Genomic DNA, 21,517 nt, shown 5'->3' with positions numbered 1-21,517 from the left:
GTCACGTAATACAGTCCTTACAACATGACAGATGCTTCTGTGACTCTGGAGAATAAATATATACAAAATACCTGTTTTCATCTGTCTGAAAAGATTTTATTGGCCTCAGAGTTTACTGGGACTCCTAGGTGATTTTGGTAAATGTGACAGCAGGGGGTGACAGAAAATTACAACAACTCTCAACTCTTTATCATAATTCTGTTTTTCTACCAATAAGATGGACAAGACTTCAATCCTCTTTCTATGACAATATTGACAGTGTTTCTTTCTTGTGGAAAACACTTATTAATCTCCCAGACCAATACATCTTTCAGGTCTAGTTACAATGTTTTAAGTAATCATGTTCGTTTAGCTTGCTATTCACCCGTGCAGTTCAATGCTGTAACTGACCTTTTGAAGGCCTCTATTCTGTTTCAGTATGAAATGAGTTTAGTTTGATTCACCGTTGTTTTTCCCTTCGTTCTGAAGCAGATTGAGTGCTCTCACTGTCACTTACGTGGCCTCAGCCATAAGGACAGTAACTCCATAAACTGCTTTGACTTCTTTCCTCCGGATTATGTTTCTGCTCACATGTGACTGATTCCAGCCCTGAAAGCAGCTCAGCCAGGAGCAGCAGCTTCAATGGGAGGAATGTTGAAATGGAATGGGAAGAGGAATCCATTTAATTAAAGCAAGGAGTAGTTGGCTTGCAGCTGTCTTAAAAAGCACAGCTGTAAGTGGAGTGGGTCCTAAGGCAATAGCTGGGTTTTGCTTCTGAGAAGGAAACACAACTCATCTTGTGGTTAAAGCTTCATTGCTAAGAATCAGTGTGATCTAGGTCCAATTTCCGATCCTTACACGGGCTTTGTGTGCTTGTAAGAATCATCAAATAGCTTTGTCTCCCAGCTGTGTAGCTGAGATGCTGCTTGCCTTTGTCAAGTTTGGAGAGGAAATTTAGTGTCTGGGTGTACGGATAGTGCAGTAACACAGGTACCACGTAACCTTACTGTAGCAGGCTTTCTGAAGCTAGTTTGCAGTGGCAGCCTTGTCAGATGGGGGCAGTCCATTTCTTCACTGTTTTTTCGCTGGCCTTATTGCCAAGGCTTTGGTTTGTGGCTTGCTGCTGGCAAGATGAGTGCCAGCTAGTGGGTAAGACGAGGTCCTTCCCCCAGCGTTTGGTGGCCGAGTAAGTTGTAGGGAAAGGGAGGGTAGATAAAGCCATGAATCTTGCATAGAATAGAATGTCTTTATTCCCTCCTTTCCTGTGGAGCCTTTATTCACAAAAATTGGAGGGAGCCATATTTCAAAATCATTATGTGACAGGTTTTCAGCCTTCAGATGATGGGATTTTTATCTTTTCAACCAGTATTTTCCCTTTCCTATTTACCTTGTCCCCAGGAAAGGAAAACCAAATGAAAGTTCTTTTTTGACTTTTAGGTAGTGAATAGTCTTTCAGGGTGCATTACTATGTCACTTTGGTTTGGATCATATTGGAGATCTGGGGACTCTGAGTGTGTAATAATGCAAGTTGAATTTACATTTCAGAAAGAAGCTTTAACTATGACTCTAGTGAGAGAACATTGGGACAGCATTTCCCCCTCTGCAGTCACTTGGGAGAGAACAAGGGAGCAGAGACCCAACCTATATACTGTTTCAGAAAAAGAAAGAGGTGAGGAAAAGCAATCATTGCATTGTTAACAGCGTCAGATACCTGTCTCTGGAAGGGATGTACTCCTGAAGGAGCTTGCTAACTGCCGCAAATCCAAGACAGGATCAAACAGTGAATAACGCGATAATATGGAGAGATGCACGCCCAGTAGTATCTTAGCTCAGAAGTGGGGGGTTGGAAAGAATCAGACTGCAAGCTTTTAGTCGAAAGGAGCGTTCTTTTAGTAAGTATAAACTTCTTAACCAGACCTCTCAAATTTTAATAATTTTAGCACCACGGTCCAGTGTATGTTGATGCAGCTGTGTAGTATATCAACTATTTTTGGTGAGCCTAAAACTGTAGGGTTCTCTCTAGGAGATGAGAATCTAATGGGCCTTGATACTTGGAGAGCTAGCTGGGAACAGTTAGAGAGAGCTGCCAGTCGGTATGATGCTTCCAAATGGTCGGTGTTAGGTTCTGAAATTTTGTAGACTCACAAAACCCAAAGTTTGCGTCTTCAAAACTGTGAGGAGTGGGAGTGTGTGAGGGGTGGGGGGATGTGTGTGTGAGGGGTGTGATAATTATATAAACAAAGAAGATTGCACCCATGTATTCAAAATAAGTTCCACAAAATATATCTAAATGCACCCATTTGAAATACTCGAACAAAGATAACTTTAAAAATGATTTAGTGTTATTGGTAATCTCTATCCCCAGTAACTAATTGGAAGAAGTCACTTAAGCTTCTTCGAAGTGATAGATTATATATGCTAAGAATTTTTTTCCTTGAAGCTGGTTTCTGGAGCGCTTCTACCCTGCCAGCACCATGGAGATGTGTTGGTACACTGCCAGATTTCATGGAACACAGCTTTTCAGCCTTCCGAGCCTTGAAAAGGGATTCTTACAGAAGGCTAACTGCTGTATTTGGTCTGAGACTCATGATGGTTTTATAGTAGCTTATTTGTCTCACAATGGGAGTTACTGTATGTGTAGTGAGGAAATCTCTTAAGTGCTACAAATAAGATTTTGTAAGCCAGTATTGCTGTATCAAAGCATGTTATTTTTTCTAATGCCTGATGTTCATTTTAGGCTTTATTTTAAAAAGAAAACAACCCAACCCCCCCCCCCTCCAAAACTGAGACAAGGTTTATAGATTGAATTATTAGGAAGCTAATGCAGAGCAGAACATTGACATATGTATATGGGATGCTAGTAAAAGGGAAAATTTGTGACAAAAGAAGTAGAGACACCAAGGGGAAGTAAAGTTTTATATCTGGGGAGGTGTAGCTGCTTTTGATCTTTGTGTATTAATGTGCTTCATATACTAATTAAATAGTAGATGTATCACATATTCTTTTTTTTTTTGGATTATGCTACAGGTTTTTCTCTTAGTATACTGTTCATGGTGAAAGATGTGAATTGGTATCTGTACAGGTAACTTAATTTTTGGAACATGTCATCAGTAGTGATGAGGCAGGAAAGAGGTATGATCCGTTCTGATCTCTGCTGGACACCGCCTGTTAGTTGATTATAATTCAATTATAGATGTATATGGATTTTTTTGTGGTTCTAATAACTGTGTGCGGTGCCATCTGTAAGTATTACTATTTTAATTTATGAACTGGAAAATTATGAGTTGCTATTTTCTTGTTTCAAAGATGAATGGTTTTTGTGGTTAGCCTAAAGATGGTAACCATGTGGAAAACACAGAAGGAGGGTACCTCAGAGAGAGAAATTGCATCGTGAGTGCTCAAGTTACCGAACTCGGGCAGATAACATGTAGGAGAGATGTGAAAAGTATCCAGGCAAGCCTCTACTCAGCGGTCAGCCCTCCTTAGGCACGGAAGCAAAATAACCATACAGAGCTGCAGAATACCTGGCTGCAGTAATGCTGGTGCTTAGTTAAGACTGCTTCGTGTTTCGTGGGTTGTGCGCTTGTTTTCCCTACTGTCTTTTGATGTATTTCTGACACTCGTGGCATCTTTCTTGACTTATGCACCAGATCTTGATCACCTAAGGCTTTGTGATACGCTGTAGTCCATCTTCTGGTGACTGGCGTGCTTTGTGGGAACAGATGGCGTGCTTGGCTCGGGATGAAAGTAGTTGGGAGTTTTTATGTTGCTTTACTTAGACTCAGCTGTTAATAACAGGATGTAGTCACAAAATATTTTCCCACTTTTTCCCTTAAAATGAACCCAAAATAAACTTTTTTTTCCCCCACATAGACTTACCAGAAACTTGGAAGGGGCGCTTACATAGGGAAAGGGGAATATTGGTAGTAGTGTCATAATTGGGAAAATTAAGGAAGTCCAGAGTTCAGTGCTGAAATCCCTTGATGGGAGTAGGTGGGAAGCTCTGCCTTGAGGAATTTAAAGATTGCTGGTTTATGTTATGTTAACGTAAATCTTCATGGGTTGTGTTGTGCTGGAGACATGTGCCAGGAAGTTCGTGCTGCTGTCTCAAAGGCCTTGGTTTTCAGGTGGGTGCTGCAGTTGCTTGACCGCGAGGTTTTTTAGGCATTGTGATGTACGGTGGTGGCCTGAACGTTGTTAGAGTTGTTTCCCAGGGGGAAAGTCTGTCCTGCCTGATGAGAACTGGGACTCCGGGAGGCACACTAGGAGCTGAGGCAAAGATTAATGCTGAATTGTCAGCGTACAAAATGGGTTTTCTTTCCAGTTTGACCTATGTCATTGCATTCTTCCATCATCCCAGAGTGTCATGTGTATAATAAATATATATCTACACGTAATGCATGCATGCATGTGCATATATATCAAATATATATGTGCACACTGTGTATGTGTATATATACAATAAATAAATACATGTCCGTGTATATATACACGTTAGAGTTTTGGTCTTACATGAAAAATAACTATGAGAACTTAGCACTTCCCCATGATATTTTAGATTAACTGCAGAGGGGAAAGTTTTAGAACAACAGACCTTTTTTTTTTTTTTGGAAAAATGCGGTTCTGAAAGGATTCTAATAGTAAATAAATATTAGATTCTAAAGGAAATAGGCAACACTGTATTGCTGTAAAATGTCTGTTATTGGACATGGAGTGGATCCTTCATCGCTTTTGTACTTTCCCCTGCAATTTAGGGTTAATTGGAGTCCTGAGAACCAAATTACTGAATTTGCTTCTGGTTTAGCTTAAGGTGATTTGAGGATTTGAACTCCATGTGCTCACTGCGGACTGGATCCTGAAGGTCTTAATGTTATGCCTTTGTCACATGGGCTGTGACCCAGACAGGTATTTCAAGCACTTTAAATCCAGTAAGGCTCTGTTAAATGGGATCAGGGTAAGTCAGCAAGGCCTATCTGCAATTTACATTTTCTTTAATCAAGGAATTAGCTTCTGATAACAGTTAGTGTTTGAGAAGGAGGAGGGTTGGTACAAGTGTGTTCTAAACAGGCTCCAAGAGTGATATCTGCGTTACTGTAGTTTAAATGTGAAGAAAAAGCATTTTTAGTATTGCAGTTTATATAATATTGTCTTACAGAAGTTGGTCCAGCATCAAATTGTCTAAAGTAGCCTGCAATACCTTACAGTAATGATGTTGCTGATGTTCTTGTATTACCAAACTATTAAATTTCTGTAATACAGAAAAAAAGTAATTTCCATAATTCAAAATAAACTGCTAGAAAAATATGTACATGAATGCTTGCTTTAGCTGTGTTTTGGTTGCCTAAGATTTAAAAGGTCATCATTTGAGAGACCTTATTGAAAGAATTGAAGTTACAGTAGTCTCTTGGTAGTTTATAGTAAATTGGAAAGTGATAAGCCACTCTACTTTTTTTTTTTAATCGTCAGATTGATGAAGAGGGAATCTGTGTTTTTAATGATGCTTTTGGTCTGAAGTCCTGTCAGATCATGAAACATGCAGACACACTTCCTCTAGGTGGGAAGGAAATGTCCTGGTATGCTTGACTGTTAGCTGAATAACATTTGTGAAATAATGGTGGTGTTCTTGTTGGTGTTAGATTTTACTGCCCTGTAAAGAGAAGAGTAAGAGAAGCAGTGAAGAGAAGAGGTAAGAGCAGCTAGAAAAATTAACAGGTACCGGGTAGGTAGGAATCAGTAGTGTTTTAAGTGTATTGCAAAGTGTTTGAACCATGATTTACTTTAAGGGTAGATTTATCTTAGCTATTTCATGGGAATGCTTCTGCTGGGTGGTATGACACGTAGACACTTTTCCGGATACCTGGGCTGCTGAGTTTCCCCGTAGTGAGGGTGAACTGTGTGACTTTATCTACGCTATTAACTCTACGGATCTCATCAAGTTTGAGTACAGAGATGACATCTGGAAAGAATTTTGACCTGGTATTGGATGTCTGTTCCTGACCTAATTAGCTTGGCTGTATAACTAGCTCTCCACTGCTTTGTGATTGTGCTGCTTTTGACCTCATACAGCTTTTACTCCTCGCTGAATGTCATAAAGGTGAAAAGAAAATAAGATTTTACAAGATGCCATTTTTCCAATCAGTGTTCTTTCAGTACTTGCACGTTTTCGTATGTGTAATCATTGGGTTTTCAAAGTAGCAAGAGCTGAAAAAATCTAGCCGACGTATGGTTTGCATATGCTGGGATGATACAGAAGCCGGGGGGGAGGAAGGGAGGAGATTTTCAATCCAAGTCTTTGTTGTGCCCTAGGACAAAGCGTTTCTGCTTTCTTAACTCAGTGCTGAGTTCCTTTTCCTTGTTCTGGCTGAGTGCTTCTTTACAAGAGATGGTATGTTTAAAGGCTTCTTTGAGAGGTACACTAGTGCATGCAGTAAAGTATCTTTGTATTTAGTTCTTTCACCTCTGCTTAAAAAATGAAGAGCTGCCACTATTTCTGAGAATGCACAAGGAAAATATTTTTGAGTTGCTGTACAAAACTATTGAATAAAATTTAAACAAGCTTCAGCAAATGCATACTGTGTGTATTTTCAGTAAAGTCAAACAGAAATAAAGAAAAACAAATGGTGACTCAGTTCAGTTCTGTTTGTTTGAATAGGAGAAGGGATGATAAATTCTTGGAGTATGATACAGATTTCAAGAAAGGTCATATGAAAGAAAAATGTTTTCAGTGCAGCCTAAGTACTTGCTTTATTGAAACAAGTCCATTTTTAAGATAGCAAAACCCAAGCAAATGCTCTTATGTGACTTGAAAAGCCATTTTTCTTGTGCACACTTGTAACATTTACACTGTAGTTGGTGTTAGCATAGTAGCATTAAGTTGGAAGAATAAAATGGACGGGGGCAGTAAGGTTTTCTTAATGTATAAGGGAAGCTGAACAGATGTTCAGAACAGTATGGAATATTCCTTCTTCCCCAGACCACCATCCCTCTCACCCCGAGCCATCTGGAGAGGACTGTGTGCAGGATGAGCAGCCATCACGCTAAGAACACCACTAATGTGTCACATCTTCTGTTGGTACTTTACGCTGGTCACCGTGCATTCAGGGGAGAGCAACAATGTCAGTTGTCGTCATTGCATGTGTGGTTAATTATCCACAGGGATATGGAAAGGAGATGAGAAATTATTGTTTAGACTGAACAATAAAATACACCTTGTGGTGGTTAGTCTGGATTTGCACTCATGCAGGCACAATTCAACCTTTTTTTTTTTTTTACTGTTCACTGTGCTACAGTGTTGCAGCGGGGCACCTTTTACCCTTAAACAGTGTCCTGTTAAACCAGATTTAAATTTATCTATTTGTTTGCATTCAGCAAAACTTTTTTATGTTTTTCCCGTGTTTTGTTTCATACTTTTAGTGTCTTATTCTATTTTTTAACCTTTATTTTTTTTTCCCAGCAACAGGTATACCACTGGTGGATGCCTCCCAGTTTACTTTGATTTCTTTAGTATCCTCTAGCCTTCCTTAATTTGAGAGAGAGCGTGAGCAGCATTTTGGCTTAATGAAACAGATTTTGGTTAGAGAAAGGACAGCTTATGATCTTAGCAATGAGAGACTGGTCATGTGTGAAGGTGTCCTGGATCTTCTGTTTCCTGATACAGGACGAGTAGAAAGGAGTAGGTGGAACCTATGTGGCCAGAGTGATTGAACTCAGTATAGCAAGCTATTGTATTGTGCTGTCTGTGAACCTTCATTAAATTTCAGGGGTGCAAATCTTTCCCAAAATAGATATCTCAGTAGCAGGTAACAAGGAAGATTGAGTTATGTTAATGAATGAGAAATCTTATTTAAAAATATAAAAACTTCACTGGGACAACATTGTTTTTCTTCCATTGTTTCATGTTTCTTTTTATGGAAAATAGTTTAAAGAATGTGAATCTGACATTAGTTTCAAGAAGGTTACTTGAAAACGAAATTTTAAAGTCTGAAACTACTCACTTAAAGTAGTTTTTTGTACTATGCTAGTAGAAGGTGAATCAGAAGAAGTTGACTACCAAACAAGTATCTCAGGTGGCTTTCAGAGGAAAAACGTAGGGGGTGAGGGAAGGATAAAACTATCTGAGGAATATCATCCAAATCAATGGATTTTACAATGAGAAAACTTAGTAGAGGAAAAAATGATATTCCACAGATAATGCTCTAGTTAGACCTAAAAAGAAAAACAGTGCTGTTCTCCAGAAATGAAGATAAAAGCGGTAACCTCAGTTACACTGCCGATTGTCTGTATGCTTGCTTCATTAGCAGAGCATGAAGTATCTTTTATTTCTTCCTCTAACAATGGCAAAGCCACTTAATTGTATGAGATGAATGTGATCCTTTATTTTGGAGCAAAAGATGAAACATCATCATAATTTGTCTGTACTTCATATTGTCACAATTTTTATCTCCTTGGAAACTGCTGGGGAAAAATGATTTGGAGAAAAGTTAGTGTTAGGATTGTATCTCGGAAATGATTTATTTCTGTTGGGAAGAAAGAATGTAAAGCAGTAATGTCCCTCGGTCTTGTTCATTGTGGCATGCTTAATAGGTGGCGGACTGTAGACACAATCACAAAATCATGGAATATCCTGAGCTGGAAGGGACCCACAAGGATCATTGAGTCCAACTCCTGGCTCCACACAGGACCACCCAAAAACCAAACCATGTGTCTGAGAGCACTGTCCAAATGCTTTTTGAACTTTGGCAGGCTCGGTGCCATGACCACTGCCCTGGGGAGCCTGTCCCAGTGCCCGGCCACCCTCTGGGTGCAGAACCTTTCCCTAACGCCCAGCCTGACCCTCCCCTGTCCCAGCTCCATGCCGTTCCCTCGGGTCCTGTCGCTGTCCCCAGGGAGCAGAGCTCAGCGCCTGCCCCTCCGCTCCCCTCGTGAGGGAGCTGCAGGCCGCCATGAGGCCTCCCCTCAGCCTGCTCTGCTCTGGGCTGAACAAACCAAGTACTTAAGTGGAAGTTGTTGGGACCTTTGCTGCTACTACATCTTGGGAGATAAATATCTTCTTGACCCACGATCAACAATAATGCAAAGACGGGGTTTTAGGAAACTAAGAAAAGAAAAAAATCATCCATCAAACTTGAGAGAATATAAGGCAGATTTCTAACTTGTCTTCAAAGTTGTTTTTAATAGTTTAAAACAACTTTTATGTTATAATCCTTAATTTAATGGAAAAAATAACTATTCAATTTCAGGTTAAATCATTCTCAAAACCTTTTTTCCCCTACATTAATGAATGTCATCTTGTGTATGTTTGTTTAGAGTTAATGTTAGTGTAAAATCTAGGTAATTGCAAACTGAAATGTTCGGTGCTGTGGAGATCCACTTACACTTTTTTCACTCCCAATGCTTTAAGTAGAGGAAACTTCTCAATTGATGTGTTCACCTTCTAATGACTGACTAAACTTTGTGTTGCTGGCCCATGGTGTTAGCACAGGTAACTACTGACTCAACAATTTTGTTACACTTTCATAGGATTTCTGGATATGCAGGGGGTAGTCTAAGAAAACCTAGGCCCATAAAATAGGTTGTAAGTAAACAAAACCAAACTGTCTCCTTCTCTGTCCATTCTCTTGTCATTACTGAATATTTTTTTCCTTCATAATATCATTGAACCATAAGATATGCTCTGAAGAGCTCAGTGCAGACAAAACGCCAGCCAAATTAAAAAAAAAAAAGGCAACAAAACAACACCCTCTATGTTTATAAAACTTCAGAAATAGTTTACTGCAACAGCTATTACAGTAAGAGCTCTGTTAATATGGAGAAGGACAGCAAAAACAGCGCTCTGGGTTCATTCATCTTCCTGCTTTCCCTTCTTCTCTCATTTAACATATGCAAAGCATCTAGAACTGTAAACATGACTAGGAAAATGGACAGTATTACCAAATCGGGTGCAATGCAAAGATGGAAATCTAGGGTTTTCGGTTGGGTGGTAGGACGTCAAGTATTGCAACATGTAGCTGCCTGCAGACATTTGAAAAGTTAAAGTACCCTACGCATAGAGGCAATGTGATTTAAGTAGGAGGCAGTGTAATTGGATTGTGGGACTAGAGGCAGGGAAACCTATGGCATTTCTGTTTTGAGAGGTGGAATTCATTCAGTTTTACGTTCAGACACCTAAATTTAGGTGGCTGCATAGCAGAGGTTATACTCGAGGAATGCGAGCTCTCCTTATTGTGCTTGTACCTATCCATCAATAGATGCAGTAATTTAGTTCTCTAGGCTTCTGAACTCTCATGAGAGACATAGACGCTGAGCTCCTGTGTGTGTAATACAAACGTAGGTGTTTAATTTTGAATGGAATCCCATCCACTCCACCGGTTCCAGTGAGCTGCATATTCAAGCCATCTCTTTCTTTGCCATAGAAAGTGAATTGTGGTAGTTTCTCTTTTTTTATAGAGGGCTGTGAGATTCATCAGTGAAAAGCTCTAATGCTTCCTGACAATAATAGAATGTATTCAGAGAAAAATTGGGATGAATATATGGGAAGCTTTTTTTTTGTGGCAAATAGGTTCAGCTTTGTTATATTCTGCTAGTGAGTATAAGAAGTAATCTCCTTTCAAGAGCTTTGAAAAAAAGGAATTGAACAGTGTCTTTGAGGAAAATGAAATAAGGGAACATTCACACGGAGAGGGACTGTATAATAAATTGGAGTTCATTTGACAGAGTTAGTGATTATATAAAGAACTTTAATATCGTAAGAATCACGAAATCCAGTCACATACTTCTCATGTTGGTGGGATGTTTTTAGTGTAAATGACAGTGCCTGTGGGGGACGTGGAAGGGCAAAGGCAGGTTCTAGGAGCAGCTGTTGGTTTGAGTTTTTGCCAGTTCAAATACTTGAAAACCCCGCTTGCCTCTTATAATAGTCCTGCTCTGCTGTTGTTTAGAAAGATTGTACATTGTGTTTGTCTTCTTTCATCTTTGTTACTGTACATCTGCTTCCTACTCGATTTTTAAATCTGCCTCGCCAAGGCAATGTCAAGCTCCTTGCATGCAGTTTAGCAGCTGCTGGCCTCAGGAAGTCAGTCTGAGGTGACCTGGGGCGATGCTTTGGAAGAGCAGGAAAAGCACAGGAAGAAAAGCACCAATTCCTTGGTTGTTTCTATCTGTATGTACCCCGCTCTCTTGTAAAGCAGCAACTGCCAGATAAGTGCCTTCTAATTTGAAAGCATGAGGCAGTTAAGCACATTATTATGGGGGAAGGGGGGGGAAGGAAAAAGGAAGTGAGAATATTGAGGGAACATACCTAAAGTGAATTTTAATGGGCTGATCTAAGCTAATTCCAGTTTCTGATGTGCTGCCCTTTCCAAATGTGCATGGAAATCGAGTTAACCGTGCTCTTGTTGATGTCTGTAGGGTTTGGAGAGCAGCGTCTGTTTCTGCTCCAGTTGGAGTTGGGTGCAGTGAGATGTCATCTCTGGTCTACATCCAACATGCCAGTACACAGAAAGCATGTGTGGATGTAGGGAGATGTTACATGATGTCCACCCGTCTTTTTCTTCCTCCCCTGTATCACTGCTGGTGATAAGCTGAGGCTGAAGAGTGGCCTGAAAAAGCACAGAGAAGAACATGGAACTCAATGAGCCACCGTTACCATAACCGTATTCACTGCACACCACAAACCCAGGGAGGCCGCTTTTAATTCCCTGAGATTTCCTTGGAAAATACAGCATCTTAGCCTGCCTAATGACTCCTAATACTTCAATTAGGAGAGAATAATCTGGCTGATGTTTGTTTTGGATACAGAGATTTAATTTAGTTACCTGTAAACAGGAATTACAGGCAAGCCAGAATCCACAGTAGACCATACAGCTAAAGCAAATGTCTTATCTCTGAAAGTCCATCCGACCTCTGTGCAGGTTGTTGCTGTCTGGGGATGGTTCTGCAGAACTGAAGCTAGAAGTGTGCTCCTCAGAGGGGGCATGCACCCAGCTTCTGGCTGGCCCCAGCACCTTGCACGGCTGGTGGGAAGAAGCTTGGTAACTGCAGAAGGTGAGAGGGGGCTGGCTCAGGGCCAGAAAGAAAACCACAGGAAACCAGGTTTTATTCTGCTGGTTTTTGGTCTTTTTATATAAGTAAGATCAGTTTAAAAAAAAAAAAAAAGAGTATGAACATGTATAGTAAATAGAGAAAAACAAATTTCCAATAAGTGTTGAAAAAAAAAACATACCCACAATTGCGACCCCCTTCCTCCTTTAAAAAAAAAAAAAGCAACAACCCATGATCCTACAGTATGACGGTTGCCTTCTTCACTAGTGTGTTTTAGTGATGAGTTGCACATGAAAACTGGTTCCAAGGAAAAAACACTTTGTGATGGTAAGTCACCCATCAATATTTCAGAAAGGGCTTGTATTTCCCCCATAATTGCAATGCTGCATTCCTAAGATACTCCTTAATAACTATGAATTTCCAGTTTGTACCTATTTTGCTCAAATTCAGCAAACTGCATTGGATATTAAGTAATACTTCTAAATATCTTTGTAGAGGAATACAAAAACAGAAAACAAACAAGCATTTTGATGGTCTAATAGAACAAAAATGGTTCCTCTATTGCCTTTGTTATATTGTTTAAAAATTAGCAGGTTCAATTGGCTTTAAATTATGCCATATTCAAATAAACCATTTTATATTAAATATAAAATATAATTCAAGACTGTTGCTTGGAAGTCATGAGCCTATTTCTCTCTGGGCTGTTATGAAGTCATCTTATAGTTCAAATAATTTGCTTTTTACTAATTAAGATTTGTCAGCTTTTTATAAGTGTCCTTGAGAAGAAAATATTTTAAACCTTTGGGGGGAAAAAGTCATTACTAAAATTGCTATACCACATCTGAAAAGCAAAAAGGTCTTTTTTAATTTACTAATATGATTGTAATTATAGAAATTGGAAGCCCATTTTAATTGCTTTAGTGTAATAAAAAAGAAATGTTAGTTAAGTCTCTTCCACATGAACTTGTGCCCTTGATAGTATTATGAATTTGTCACTCCAGAATATTTTAGTGCCGCATGGTCTTTAAATGGAATGTAATTCATAAATAGTTCATGGGCATCGAATTGTCAGTACTGGAGAAGGCTAATCAAGTTGACTCATAATTGTGTTAAGCAGTTTTGTTTAAAATGGCACTAAGTTTTTTTTATATGCTCTCCTTTTACCTTTGGAAGAATTCTGTTCCAGTGGGGCATCCTTGCTGTCAAAGCTGTTTTCTACAGGAGTGTTTATTATGCCCTTTTGTGATGCTCTTCCCTTTGTTGAATATGTTGAATACGAAAAACGTGGGGTGCTGCACATGGGACGGAGCAGTGCCAGGCACAGGCGCGGGCTGGGAGGCCCTGTGCCTGTCAGTGTTCAAGAGACATTTGGGCAAGGCTCTCAACAATACGCTTTAACTTTGGTTAGCCCTGAAGAGGTCAGGCAGTTGGCCTTGGTGATCTTTGCAAATCATTTCCAACTGAGCTTTTCTATTCTATTTTCTCTATCCTAGTTATTCTCTGGTTTTCCAAGAAGGCCAGTTCTAACAGCCTTTGTTTTCTCAGATAAATGTCTTCCCTCATCTGGCTTGTGTCCAAAATCTGGTAAATACATGCTCTTACCTGAGACTGTCGTTCAACAACACCGATGGAAAACTGTCTTTCTCATCACATTACAACTTCTTTCTTAATCTCACCCGGTGTATTTCTGCATAGGTGCAATGCCCTTATCTGTCAGATGAGTTTATCATTTTGATTGAAAACCTGTCAGAGCAAGGTTTGGTCAGCATCTGACGCAGTTACGGGGCTGTAAAGCGTGGATGGTCAGTCTGTGGCCTGCTGGGCAAATGCTCTGTGCCAAGGCAGTGACCCGGCTCGCTCCAGACAGCATCCTTTCCTGTGAGTCCTGGGGGAACTGCCAGTATTGAATAAATGCAAATGTGCTCTGAAGTCCAGTGATTCTACTAAGCATTTGTACGCTGTGACACAGGTCTCTGTATGCAATAAATAGTATGCTTGCCTTGGGTTTGGTGCATGTGATTTATGTGGACTGCATCCTCTGAGTGTACTTGCTTATCTCTCGTCATGTTCTGGCTTGAGTACATGACTCCAGTGTCTCGGTAGAAATGGTACAATGTCTTACGACAGGAATACTGAAGCAAGTGCTTTAAAAGAAGAAAGATGAAGTATGTTTTGCAGAAAAACGCTGGATGTGTGCTGTTTAAATTCCTAGCTTGTATTTCCACTGTTGTAACTACACTGTCTTTATTTGTGTAAATTCCAGGTTGAGCCATGCCTTTGGTGAAAAGGAATATCGAACCAAGGCATCTCTGCCGAGGAGCTCTGCCAGAGGGAATAACTAGTGAACTGGAATGTGTAACGAATAGTACCCTGGCTGCTATCATCCGCCAGCTAAGCAGCTTAAGTAAGTATCTGTATCCTCCTGCAAGCATTTGATTGCTGATGGGAAAACTGAATAAATGAAAGGCTCCCAGATAGCTTGTTTTAAATAGCAAAACTATGATACAGGACACTGTTACTGACAATAATATAATGCTACTTCATTGCTTTTATGCTGTCATGTATTTTTAGTTTTGTACAAGCAGACCCTCTCTAAGATTCTTAAGATTTTTTTTAAGGGAAAAAAAACAACTATGGATAGTAAACTAGTGATTTGTTTTTAAAGTGTAAGAAATTGATGCAGGAAACAAAGCTAGCACTTGAGTTGTTCTTGGCCTTCAGTTGTATGAGATGAAGGCAGCCAAGTCTTCTGCTTCTTGTCATTAAATGACATTCGACTGAACTTTCGGTTTATTTCAAGTGTTATTTCTTAAGGCTTTTCTTTGTGTGTGAACGATTAATATGAACAAAATAAAAAACATACATCAAAAGAATAGAATTCGCCATAACAAACCTGCAGACTACTGTTAGCATTATCTCTACAGAGAAGAGCCTGCACAGTACACCTATCAGTTGACCCTACAGCTAGCAATTTTAGAAGCATGTCTGGAGTGCGTGCAAGAAGAATAATACTTCTTAATGAGAAGACAGACTTCTTCAGAGAGTGTTTAACAGTCAGCAGCTGTTGTTTGTGTCGATAATTCTGGTCCTAGAAAAGAAATGATCACTTCATCAGCTTTTTACTTTGTAAATATAAACGGTTTAAGAGCATTAGAAAGTCCCCATGGTTAGACTGTGGGTCCCACTAGCCCGGTGTTCAGTTTGTGATGATAGCAAATAGCCTATGATTAGGGAAAGAGTACAAGAAACACATCATGTTCCACTTCCCAGTAGTCAATGATTAGGGATTTTTCTAAGCTGGAGGTCTATTTGAATCATCCTATGTAACAAGCATTTGTAAACCTGTCATCTGTGGGATTGTTTAGATGTGCTCAAATAGGACTGTACTTCTTTCACGCACAGTGACCTATGGCAAAATGTCCCACAATAGAAATTGTTCCATTTCTTTCTGATACCTACAAAAAATAATGGAAAGTGATTACCTCCCACATACTTCTGTATTAGCTGTGATTTTATAAATCATTATTGCGTCCTACTAGTGATATCTAGAAGTTGGAATGTCCTGATCTGTTAACACTTTTTTTGGATTAGAAACCTTTTTGTAATTTTGATGGTGGTTATTTCTGCCTTGGATATTGAAGTTAGATTTTTTTTTTTAAATGTGGAGTCCCATCATAGTCCAAAGAGTGTCACAGTGACTTTTTATCAGAAGTTCCCTAAAAGTTTATAAAACCTTTTTTTCCCTGCTAAACTTTGAGATGACACTTTCAGAAAAGTCTTTAAGTAATTGTCAGATCTTTTTTGAGCAGTAGCTGCTGATATAGAGTCTAAAGTTATTTATAGTTAAAGTGCATTTGCATTTACTGTCACTGAGTTTCACTTACCATTTTATTAGGCAGTTTCTCAGTATCAACATCCTTAAGCTTCAGAAAATTGAGAAGAAAGGCTGATGCCTCCTGATGACGTTCAAGGATATCTGACCTTGTTTTGGTGCTACACAATGATGGCCAGAGTGTGGGTAGTACTTTTCACTTCTCTGGCTTGTTAAATCTTGCTAGAAATGTCTAACTTTCACTTCTCTAGATCTGGTCTTGGGGCTAATATTAATTAGTTAATGTTAATTTGTGTTTTCAGATCCTCTTATGACTACTGCTGAGGAACTTGCCGAGAAACAATTCATGTCATGGTGTTTTCATTTAGCAGATTTCTCAGGTTATCAGAAGTCTCTTCAGACAACCCTAATGCACTTTATTCACGTCAAGTTAAAGATCTATGCAGATAGTGATGCGTCATTTTTTTTAACAGATGAATGTTTTTTTAATGAGTGAAGTCTACAACCAGGCTTATCCATGGTCTAACAGTAAAATCTGTTATATTTGCAGAGGTCTTTTAGCGGACAGCACTTGTTTTGCCTGTGTTTCAAGCCAACTGGGAGGAAGGAAATGATTGCAGAAAAACATGGTACTTGAGCTAAGGTAGTATGTGCTGTTGATGGTATCAGAGCTTGTTGGTGTTCCCACAGCTTGTAGAATCGAGAGAGTGAGTACAGGTCCGTCTTGCAGCCACGCTGTGTTTTAGCGTTGTACTGAGTCTGCCGTGGATTTAAAAAGCTGGCAGATCTGTGCTGTTGTGTACAAATTTGGCTTGCTTCTGCTCTTTTCAGGAGACATGAATAAGTTCCCATCCAAAGGGAATGTGCTCTCAGTGGAGCTTTTTTTTATGTCTTCAGATTTGGGTTTGTTTGCAGCCAGCTGGCTTGGAGCACAGGCAGAGTGAGCGGAGTTCTGCATGAAACTCTGCATTTTTATGTAAGGCAAAAGCTTGCCTAGGGGAGTCACCTCCTCTTGGGGGAAAGAATCTACTGTGTGGGAGGACTGGGAGCATTTGCAGCCTGTATTTTTAAGCATTGTTTGCTTTACCTGGTAAATGCACAGAGTGAAGGCTTTGAAGAAACAGCCTATGCCAATAGTCCCTAACTTTTGGCAGTGGAGATGTGTCTGAAGGCAGCAGGGCACTAGTCAATGAAAAAAGCTAGACTCTACAACAGGATCTGTTGCACCATAGTTTTGTTACCGACTTGAGCTTATGTGTATACATGGGGAAGAAATAATTACATCAGATTACCTTTGAAGAGTAAATATTACCCTGTATTGAGTACTTTTAAATTAGATTTCAGCCTGTACATTAACATACTTCTTTCAAGTTACATTATCACTTCTTGGCTTCTTTCCTTTCTGTGAGTCTTTAAATATTTCATGTTTTTTTTTTTTAATCTTTGGCTTCTCCATTGATTCACATACTACCTCTGAGGCTGAAGTCTTGTTTCTAGATGGACAAAAACCATAGCCAGTACAGAGCTCCTTTCTCTGAGCCATGTGCAAGTCTGATCGTACAACATATAAAGGGAAGACGTGTCATCTGTGGGGAGCTGAAAAACATTTTCTTTCATGGAAGGAGCAGTGCCCACCCAGTTGTTTCCTAGTATTTTCGTCAGGCTGTTGGCTCAGAATTTGGCTGTTTTGCACACAGGCCTGAGTACACCGTGTCCTGCTTTGTGTGACTTCTTCGCTGCTAAATTGGATGGAGTTATGAAGCTGGTTATTTTGGCATTGGTTACGATGATCTAGGTCCTGTGAGGAGTTGGGTGATTATCAAGGCCTGGTCAGTAACAGCCTACTACCTTTCCTTATTAAAAAAAAAAAAAAAAGAGGAGAGTGCTCTGCTAATGTTAATTAACCTGGTTACAAATGGGTGGATGGAATCACTGTTTTCTGCTCCATGTTGTGATGAAATGGACGTATCCTGGGTGAATTCCAGCTTACAAAGTGCCAGCTAGCTCTGTGGGACTCTAGTCCTTCCCTCGGACCCCAAGGAGAGCATTAGCGCAGCACCAGCTCACCTGGGGGCAGCCCTGGTGTCATCTCCCTTCTGGTGTCCTTTAGAACTGACACCTGAATGACGTGGGTCACCTTCTGTTGGTGGAAATGTATGTTCATGGTGAGAAAAATTATAGTTCTTTAAACCTGTAAATCTTTCCATTAACTTGAATATGTTCTTCAGTGTATGTGTGCTCTGGAGCAAGGAATGGAAAGGAATGCTGCACTTTTAGGACTCAAATCTGTGAGATGGAGGTAGCCAAAGTAATAAACACAGTTGGGTTTCTGGACTTCAGACAAGCCAGCGTCATTGTTTGATTTCTTTTCTGTTACAGCACTGAGTGTTTTGATTGCAGACAAAAGAAAGCTTTGGGGCAGCACGTTCAAAGTGTTAGTGCCCACCTTTTTGTGCAGTATGTGAAAATCAATTGTAATCAATTTAGATGGTGTCATGTCTCTACTAGAGATTTTATAAGCTGATGTGGCAAGATGACATTCCATGTAATCACTGCAGAACTTGAATAGAGGTATTATGGTTTCAATTTTTTTGGAAATTGTGACCTCGAGACATATCTCACAATGCTCGGAAATTTATTTTTGTGAGCAATCAAACATACAGCTGTATGAAGATTATCAGTGGAAGTGCTAGAAAGAGGCACTTCTGTTAGTTGACGTTAAAACCTTTTGAGAGCAGGGATTTGGTGAGGTAACATCGTGACTACATTTCCACTCAACTATTTCTGTGGGTGGAGGAAGCCTTAAAAGGACAGACTACATAGTCCTTTGGTGGTGGCTTTTTAGTTAGGTTGCCTGTATGTTGAGATGCACTCGATGGTTTTTAAATGAAATCTTACAGTACCAAACCCAGCTCTTAAGTTGCAAGATGTATACTTGTAACTTAGGGTAGTTTTTCTGCTTGTTTGTATTGTTACAAGTCTAATTTAAAAAGGTGGTAGTACGGTGGGCAGTCTTACCTCAGTCTCACAAATGAATTCAGTGACAGAGCAATGTGTAGGGTGAGCATATGTCGAGGTAAGTGGGCCCTCTTGCATGAGGAACCTCTTCTAGTTGTTTCACTTTGCCTTCATTTTGATGTTGGCTTGTGCTCATGCCTATAATTAAATAAATCTTAATAACTGTGGATTGCTAGATCTTAGTTCTCCGAATTTACTTCAGCAGCTTTTATAGACAGCAATAACTTAGGCTCTTCCTTTTCATTCTGGAGGCAGGTTTTAATTATCAGTTGTATGAATGTTGGCAGTCTCCCTGTGTGTGGGGCTTGTACGTTTGCTTCATTCTTTAAGATGGCCAACCAGGGTGTCCAGGAGAACAGGCTTCAGGTAGCAATTAGGGTATATTTTGAGATTTTGTTCAAATCTATTGTCTCAAACTTTGCTGAACTAAAGAACTACGCTGTCATAATCCTACACATACTGTTTTATTATAATTGCAGGATATTAAAGCCATTTGTCTTGTGTTTTGTAAGTCTCTAGCAAAGGGATTTTCCTGTCTATTTTCTTACACAGGCAAACATGCTGAAGACATATTTGGTGAATTGTTTAATGAGGCTAACAGCTTCTACATCAGAGCAAATTCCCTTCAAGACAGAATTGATCGCCTTGCTGTCAAAGTTACCCAGCTGGATTCAACAGTAGAAGAGGGTAGGTAATTGCATGAAAGCATTGAGCCAGAAGTGATGTTGACAAGTCCACGGTATTTAATTACACAACAATCTCTCTCTTTTCAAAGTAATCCTGAACTGATATTTCATCTTTTCTTAGTAAGACAAGCTGGGAAAAATCATGTTAGCGGGGGCGTGGAAGGGGGAGGGAATTCTTCAGTTGTATAGCTGTCTTCATTTTTGACTTAGCATTACTTGAAGAGCCCCTGTAGTAATGGAGCCATTAACCTGCCTTTTTCACAGGGAGGACTTTTAGTCTGTGAATGTAATAAATCATAAGTGAATAATCATACTGGAAATAAATCGGTAAATTGGAAAATGCTTGAGACAGTAAGACCTATTTATTTCAAGATAGAGTAGTGACAAACTAATTATTAGTGTCTGTTCAGGATCGCTGACTACAGTTACCTAAGATCTTAATAACACTCCTTTCCAAAATGGGTCATTGCATGTTTGCACTGACCAGCTGAAATTCTCTAGGGGGTTCTAGTTACTAGAAACAGTATTTTCTGCTGTTGTGTCCTTGCTTGCTTACGTGTTTCATCACTTACATCATAAATAGACCAAAAATGAAGAATTTAAGTAATATAATTTCATTGTTTGAAAGCACTTACTTCATTGAGGTAAGTAGAACATATTTCTCTGTCTAGGCCTAAAAGCTGTAATGTGCATGTTTCCTGACATGCTTAGTTTACCTGTCTGAGCCAGCCATTCCATGTATGTCCTGGACAAATCATTACTTCTTTCTTCCAGAAAAATTAAAATTCCTGACATATGTTACTTCAGGACAATAGTTTAATTCTTACTTGGTAGTTAATACTACTTATAGTATATTTAATACAACTATTTATAGAGTTTATGTATTATATTTAGTATTGCTATTCATGCCAATATTAAATGGTACTATTAAAATTTAATAGTATATTTAGCCTTCCATTTCTAGCTAGCTGGTGACTAGAAACCATTACGAGATGGACGTTTTTTTCTGTTTTAAAAATAGTTAACTGGCAGAGTATCACAGTTGACACTAGCACCTCTCTTTGTCTAGAGAGGTCGTGAGCTATGTGGAACATAAGCTAAGCTTACGGAGTCACTTTTCAGCTTAGATTTTGAGGCATGTTGTGGTAATACGAGCAAAGTAGATGATATTTGTAGAGTGAACTTATTCCATGCTGAGATGGATGATGTCAGTTTTCGTGACTTTCAAGTACATGACTTTTGGAAATGCTATCCTCATTTGAGTTGTCTTTTTTTCCTCGTTTGTGCACTTTTGTTTACTTTTTCTAACATCTTCTTGTTTGTTTCCAGAGTTTGAAGTTATTAAGAGTCTGTTGGAAGGGGAAAATAGTGAATGGACTGAGATTGTCGTCAGATTTTACATTAAACTGTCATCAGTTTATACTTAATGCAAAGCATCTTTCATGTTAACAAGCTATATGTACAAATATATTTATGTATGTATTATATACAATCAATTCAAGAAATAGTGTCATTGTAGACAAGTCAGTGAAGACTTCAGTTCTCTGTTTGACTGTAGTCAAAACAAAAAAACCCACCAATCCATCAGTATTTTGGGTTGCCTAAGAATAGAAGATAACATGGAGAGCGTATGATCACTTTTAAGTTGTGATTGGCATTATCTGGAACTTTTTAGTGTTGGACACTCCATCTCAGGGAAATATATAGTAAGAATGAAATATATAGTAAGAACGAAAGAAGAAATATGTAGTAAGAAAAGAGAAAGAAAGAAGAAATATATAGTAAGAATGAAAGAAAGTCTATCCAAAAGTGACAGCAGCTTACATCTTTCATCTGAACAAAACAAGGAAAAGGCTTGTATTATTTTCCCCAGAATTGTGTACCAGAAAAGATGGAATAAAAGTGTATTATTGGTCTGTATGAAGAAGATATCTATTCCTCTCTGTAGAGAGGTGAAGAAGAC

General features: G+C 39.2%; 1 protein-coding gene across 4 annotated transcripts in view; it reads left to right on the top strand.

Moving 5' to 3' along the window:
- WASF3 (WASP family member 3) overlaps window positions 1-21,517 on the top strand; it is a 66,087-nt gene that overhangs the window by 27,586 nt on the left and 16,984 nt on the right. For 2 of the 4 annotated variants that reach the window (XM_080577334.1, XM_080577333.1), the window contains exons 4-5: window positions 14,282-14,422; window positions 19,421-19,555. In XM_080577334.1, the coding sequence (XP_080433460.1) occupies window positions 14,290-14,422; window positions 19,421-19,555 (268 nt within the window). In that variant the 5' untranslated portion in view covers window positions 14,282-14,289. Of the gene's footprint in view, window positions 1-14,281; window positions 14,423-16,400; window positions 16,494-16,513; window positions 17,680-19,420; window positions 19,556-21,517 lie in introns of those variants that run through there. The other 2 variants (XM_080577335.1, XM_080577336.1) reach the window with 2 other exon arrangements.

Source organism: Anser brachyrhynchus (genome assembly GCF_964034855.1).
Source record: "Anser brachyrhynchus genome assembly, chromosome: 1".
Classification (NCBI taxonomy): Eukaryota; Metazoa; Chordata; class Aves; order Anseriformes; family Anatidae; genus Anser; species Anser brachyrhynchus.
Note: the sequence above shows the minus strand (reverse complement) of the source record. Positions and strands in the feature narration are given on the sequence as shown.